The sequence below is a fragment of the Eleutherodactylus coqui genome, chromosome 3 (genome assembly GCF_035609145.1).
Source record: "Eleutherodactylus coqui strain aEleCoq1 chromosome 3, aEleCoq1.hap1, whole genome shotgun sequence".
Classification (NCBI taxonomy): Eukaryota; Metazoa; Chordata; class Amphibia; order Anura; family Eleutherodactylidae; genus Eleutherodactylus; species Eleutherodactylus coqui.
Window position 1 is genome coordinate 42,476,834 of NC_089839.1, and position 6,343 is coordinate 42,483,176.

A 6,343-nucleotide genomic window follows, 5' to 3' on the forward strand; every position below is an offset into this window, starting at 1 on the left:
TTATAACTTCTGTATGGCTCATAATTAATGCACAATGTACATTACAAAGTGCATTAATATGGCCATACAGAAGTGTATAGACCCACTTGCTGCCGCGGGACACCCCCTTTAATCTTGCCAAGATGTTGCAGCACTGCGTCTACATGTTTTTTATAACACAGCGAACGGATGCCCTCTACCATCATCTTCACAAGTTGTTCTTGCCCCAACTGCTCATATAGTTTAGTGATGTTACTCCTATCGTCCCTCAGGTTCTGCATTCTGGTATCCGATGTGGGGCAGTGAGTGAAGCAGGGCAGCGACTGCGGAAGCTTGAAGTTGTGGATCTTTGCTGTGCAGCTTTACCAGCAATTCAGGCAGGAACTCCTTCACATATTTCTTAAAGCCTCTACGTATTTTTTTATCGTAGTTCTGAGCAAGATCTGCAAACAGCTCAAAATATCCTGCCTGGATTAGTGGATGTGGGTGGTTGAGGTAGTCTTTGCAGCAAGAGGCAATCTGGTCAAATATGCTGCCGAGTGTGGACCGTCTCAGTAGCCGGACATATTTTGACACTGCCTTCAATATCTCGATGAAAACTTCTAGCTGGACACGACCACGAAGTCTTCTGAGAAAGCTGTCAATTATAATGTCTTTGAGGATTTTTACCTCTCTAGGTGCCCCTTTGGTGGCATTACCTAGTGCCTTGATGGAAAAGTAGGCTTCTACACCATCGGTGCTGTGGATCTTCTCAGCCAATGCCCTGAGTATGTCCATTGTTAGGCTTTTCTCCAGGAGCTCAGCGTGGTGGAAGACCTCGGAGAAGAATATGGCACCGATGATCCTGCTGGTTCTGGAAGGAGATGTTATGGCCTTCAGCAGATGATGGATGACCTTGCTTCTGTTTTCATCAGTGATGGTATTTTTGATGTAAACGGACATAGCGGGCGGCCATTTTTCTATGTCCTGCAGGTCAAATAAAGCATTGTCTGGAACATTGCTCTCAAATGGTGGAGAAGTGAGCATGTCCATCAATGCCACTAACTCTTTAAAGACTTTATTTTCCTCGCTGGAAGTCATCTTCATAAAAATGAAGATGGAGGAAATCTGCAAAAGATAGAATGTCATATTAGAGGAAATGTCCTAGAAATGGAAAATTGTCAATAGGAATAATCATTTTTAGTTAGTTGGTGATCAGTTCATTATCGTGGGACCCCTCAAAATTTACACACCACTGGGTAACTGCTAGGGCTAGTAGGGGTGGTAATTGTGACCCAGACCCTTAGTGAACAGAGGCCAACAGACTCCTGCCACATGCTGTTTCCCCACCGTGGCCTGCAGCCCGGTACTCAGGGAGGGGAGGGACTGTTGCCTGAAACATGTATATAAATTTGTTTTGCGTCTGTATGCGGCGCAGTTTTATATGGGTGGGAGGGCCGAGCTGAACGTTTGCCTCGGACCCCAAACCTTTAGTTACACCCCTGGTTGTGAACTTGCAGTGATTGTAAGCAGCAGTGATCAGTGAGCTCTTCGCCTTACCCCTGATGCCATCAGAGTAAATATCAATTATATAACAACGCAAATATAAAAATCACAAAACATACAATGAGAAAAGAATTAAAAAACCCTGGAATGTTGAGTATATTTTCTGTTAAGGCCCCCTGTCCACGGCCGTGATGGAATAGCTAGCGATGTTCCACCGCGGCGGAGGAGAGCTGTCAGCTGAAAGTGTTCAATGCGTTACCCATGGCCGGATTATCGCTGTCAGTAACGCAATGAACAATCGCCCGTGGACAGACAGCCTTAGTGTTTGCCTCCATTTCATGGCTTTTACTGATATTTGTGCCCCGGTTATCTATGTGGTTATCTGTATATTCTCTTAGTGTCCCTCTAACAAAACTAGTTTTATTTTGAAACAACGAGGATTTAATTGTTTCAATTGTGGCTAATCAGAGCTAAAACCCTTCTAAGCAAGTGATTTCCCTCCTGTATGTACCATGTAGTGGGAAGACCAAGTTCCTCATGTAATGCCGGCTTCCGGTCCATCAGAGGAAATATATTACCGATGGAAGGATAGAACATTTCTACATCTCATACCAACAACACAATAAACTTACCTTCAAATGTAGAAGATTGGTCGGTTAGTAAAGTTCAGAATTCTCTCTAGCAAATCCGCAAGCGGCAAAAGATCTGGGTACGTGCTGTCCGAAGGCAAACAAATACCAAGTCTGACCCAGGCGGTTGGGGCGGAATGTTTATAGATTCCGCTGCGTTGTGACATCATCACTTACATACAAGGTAGGCGATGAGGTCACGGTACTGTTCCAGGAAGGCAGAGGATGCTGATGGTGGTGTAAAGAAGAGAAAGCAAATCCTCCTATGGGTGGTTTCACACGGGCAATAAAATAGCGCAATTTTCAAGTAATGCGAGAGAGAATAAAAAAGTAAATTTATGAAATCAATGATTTTCGATGGATTCCTTCCCATCTGCGATGTTGTTACTGATGCGATGTTGCAAGAATAAAAAATTGTGACGATCTATCTTTCTGCGATGTACGATTTTTTAAAACCTGCCATGTTTCCCTGTGGAGCCCCCTTTTTATCGCATCACATCCTTTGAACTTGCGATTTTAACATTAGAAAGTCCTATTGACTTCCACGCCAAAAGAACGACGGCAAAATTGCGCAAAAAAAATCGGCAAGAAAATCACAAGCAACACCAATTTTTTTGCAAGAAAAAGCAGCGCTGGTCAAACATCACAGGTAAAGGGCGCAATTTTGCAGCGACATAATCGCGATTCCCCATGTGGAGCTAGCCTTAATGTGCAATTGAACGAGCACAATAGACAAGTGTTTTACAGAGCGTGGGTAACCTCACACGTGGCGTATGATGTCCTTTTTTTTTTGCTATATAGGATATTATCACGCAGTAATGACTGCAAGCGTTTTTACTGCAGATTGTCGCGGTTTTGAGGTGCCGTTTTTGTCCACATGGTTTCTATAGGTGAAAGAAATTATTTCAACTCGTTACCTGTGGAAGGCATGGAGACAAAAATATATACCTAAAAAGTGAGGCAATTTGTAGCAAAAAATTCACATTTTTTTACATCGAGGACTTCTGAAGTTCCCCTTACTGCTCTGATTCAACAGAAGTGAATCCCAGCTGACCGGTTTAGTGATGCACAGTAATGGCGGTTTGCTTCCGGAGGGACAGATTTGTGATTGCCTTATCTGTAATTGTATAACGCGCGTGTACATCTTGGGGTCCCTACAATAAGGAACAGTATATTGTTCCGCTACTGCAGTAATGCCTCCGTGTGACAGCCGCCATTAGTATGGAGTCTTCTCTGCTCATCACTTAGACTGTACAAGTAATAACAGTTCTGTACTCCTTCTCAGTTCTATACAATTATTCCGATGGACAAGTCTCATTTATAGAACATCATGGATTTATCTGACAGGTTTCTGCATCATCTTATTCTGTCTATGAAGATCCATCCAACCATAGAGTCCAGACATGAGCTCAATCACTTGGTGGGTCGTTGGATTTTCTCCTAGTTGCACCCATAGAGGGCAGTGTTCTGGGAAATGTTTCACTATTTTATTTCAGTCCAACTATGATCAAAATAAACCTGTTTTTAGACAATCTGTATTAGGCCTTAGTCACACGGGCGTTTTTTCACGCGATTTGCGGATCGCATGACGGATGCGCATCCGCAAATCGCGTGACCGGTGCGCGCAAATCGCCCGAAAATCTGCTCCTAGCCGCGTTTCATTAGAAACAGGCCGGAGCTGTCCAGCGCATTGCATTCAATGGAGACGGCAATAGAGCCGGCTCCATTTAAAGCAATGCGCTGCGGGCGAGCCCGGGATGAATTGTCGGGAAGGGCTTAAATATATAAGCCCTTCCCTGCAATTCATCCTAAAATGTGTAAAAATAAAAAATACATATATACTCACCTTCTCCCGGCAGCCGGAGCTCCGCGCGACCGTCCTGCAGTGGGTGTGAAGGGGGTGTGAGTCAGACCTGCCCCCTGATTGGCTCAGCGCTGAGTCAATCAGAGGCATGTCTCACTCACACCCATTCATGAATTCATGAATGGATGTGAGTCAGGTGAGTCAGACCTGCCCCTGATTGGCTCAGCGCTGAGAGGCAGCAGTCACTCACCCATTCATGAATTCATGAATGGGTGTGTGAGTGAAACCTGCCTCTGATTGGTCAGGGCTGTGACCAATCAGAGGCAGACCATTCAGCAGGCGGGGATTTTAAAGCCCCGCCGGCTAAATAGTGCCGAGAAGCAGTTCAGGAGAACTGACAGCGGCCGCGGCTGGACTCCGGCTGCAGCGGAAAGGTGAGTATACAATTTTTTTTTATTTTAACACATTTTAGGATGAATTGCAGGGAAGGGCTTATATATTTAACCCCATCCCGACAATTCACCCCGCGCACGCCCCGCGTATTGCCGCTCCATTGAATTCAATGGGCAAACATTGTTCTTCTCTGTCACAGCTGTTACAGCTGTGGCAGAGAAGAATGATTTGTCTTCTATATGTTCTCAATGGGGTCAGCGCTGCTGCCGCCAGCCCCATTGAGCGCATATACAGAAGAGAACAGGAATCGCAGATGGCAGATAGGTGCGATCTGCGATTTCTGTTCTATAATTTATCGGACGAGCGCATAAAAAGCGCTCATGTGTCCGATACCATTGCAAAGCAATGGTTTTATAAAATCGCCGGACGCATGCGCATGCACAAATCGCGGCTAAAAACGCCCGTCTGACTAAGGCCTTAGACAGACAACATGTAAAACACTCATTGAGGTGTTAGTTTTCCAGTCTGCCTTCTTTGTCCGTATATCCACGGGTGAGCTTTGTTTAATTCTAGGGGATGAGGCGGTAGTCGTGGTAGTGCTGGTGGTAAAGGACGGACCAAGTTGGCTCTTCAAGTGGCTCCCACTACAGTAATGGCTCCACATTCTGCACAAGTTGAGGCAAGCCTGACGCCATTTCTTAGGAGTGGTTCTGCCCGTGCGTTAGAATCATAGAGTTAGAAGGGGCCTCCAGGGTCATCGGGTCCAACTAGAGATGAGTGAGCGTACTCGCTAAGGCAAACTACTCTACAGCCCTGATATCAACATTATCCAGTCTGTCTGGAATGAAGAAACAGAAGGATTTGAGCAAGCCGACATCTATAGAAGATCTGTGCTTAGTTCTCCAAGATGTTTGGAACAAACGTACTGCCGAGCACCTTCAAAAATGGTGTGCAAGTGTATCTAGAGGAACTGATGCTGTTTTGAAGATAAAGGGTGATCACACCAAATATTAATGCGATGCACCAGCCTAAAACCTTTGCACTATATATATATATTTATACATTAATGTAAACATTCTGATAATCCAAAATATCTAATTATCTGGCACCTCAGTTGCCCTGAGAATGCTGGATTATTGGAATGGCACTCCTCATTTCCCCATCTGTCTCTTATCTGTATACTGTATAATTGTAACTTCCATTTTCCGGCCTGCAGCGCTTCTAAATAACGCACTTTATGATTATTTATGCTTTAAGGTTATATCAGGATTCGCCAGGAAGGAGCAGCGGCGCTCTGAGCCACTGTAAAGAGTGAGAGGGGTAGCAGGGCACTGCTCATCCCTCTTATAGATCAGTGACCTGCAACTGCTGTCCCTGGACTCACACTACAGAGTCGCAAGACAGGACGCCCTCAACAAACCACCTTAGGGAGGATCATCTGATCGTCCGACAATCAGGAGCAGCTGCAACTGTTTCTTTGTCTGCCATCCAAAGAAAGGTGGCACCATTGTTACAGGCCCCTGTATCTGTTGGAACCATTTCCAGGTGCTTGGCTGAAGGATGTAGTCTCATGGTGGCCATTACATGTGCTGCATTTGACACCCACCGTCGCCTCCATTTGCAGTGGTGTTGAGAACAACAAAACTGGACTGCTATGGAGTGGAACTCGGTTGTCTTCAATGACTAATTCAGGGTTAGTCTGGGCGCTGGCAGCAGCCATGTTTGTATTTGGATACCTCAGGGTGAGCACCTCAATCCTGTCTTTGTTGTGGAGCAGCACACAGTCCCCACTGCTGGTGAGGTAGTCTGGGAAGCCAATGCATATGATAGTCGGTCACCCCTTAGTAGTGGTACGAAGGACAATGATAGCTCAGGGATATGTTCAGGACATCCTGCAGCCACATGTGTGGTCTCTCATGGTAGGGTTTCCAAGAATTCTCACCTAGGAAAGATGTCACAGAAATGTCTCCATAACCTTCCCACACTCCCTTTGCCTGCCTGGTCACCAGATTTATTGCCAATAGAACATGTATGAGACCATTTGGGATGCCAA

The 6,343-nt window shown here is 45.4% G+C and overlaps 1 protein-coding gene across 1 annotated transcript; it reads right to left on the reverse strand.

The window, feature by feature from the left end:
* Positions 1–237: 237 nt before the first annotated feature.
* Positions 238–1,059, reverse strand: LOC136620126 (protein maestro-like). Its single transcript, XM_066594845.1, has one exon. The coding sequence runs from the start codon at positions 1,057–1,059 to the stop codon at positions 238–240; it is 822 nt and encodes a 273-aa protein (XP_066450942.1).
* Between the last annotated feature and the right edge of the window lie 5,284 nt (positions 1,060–6,343).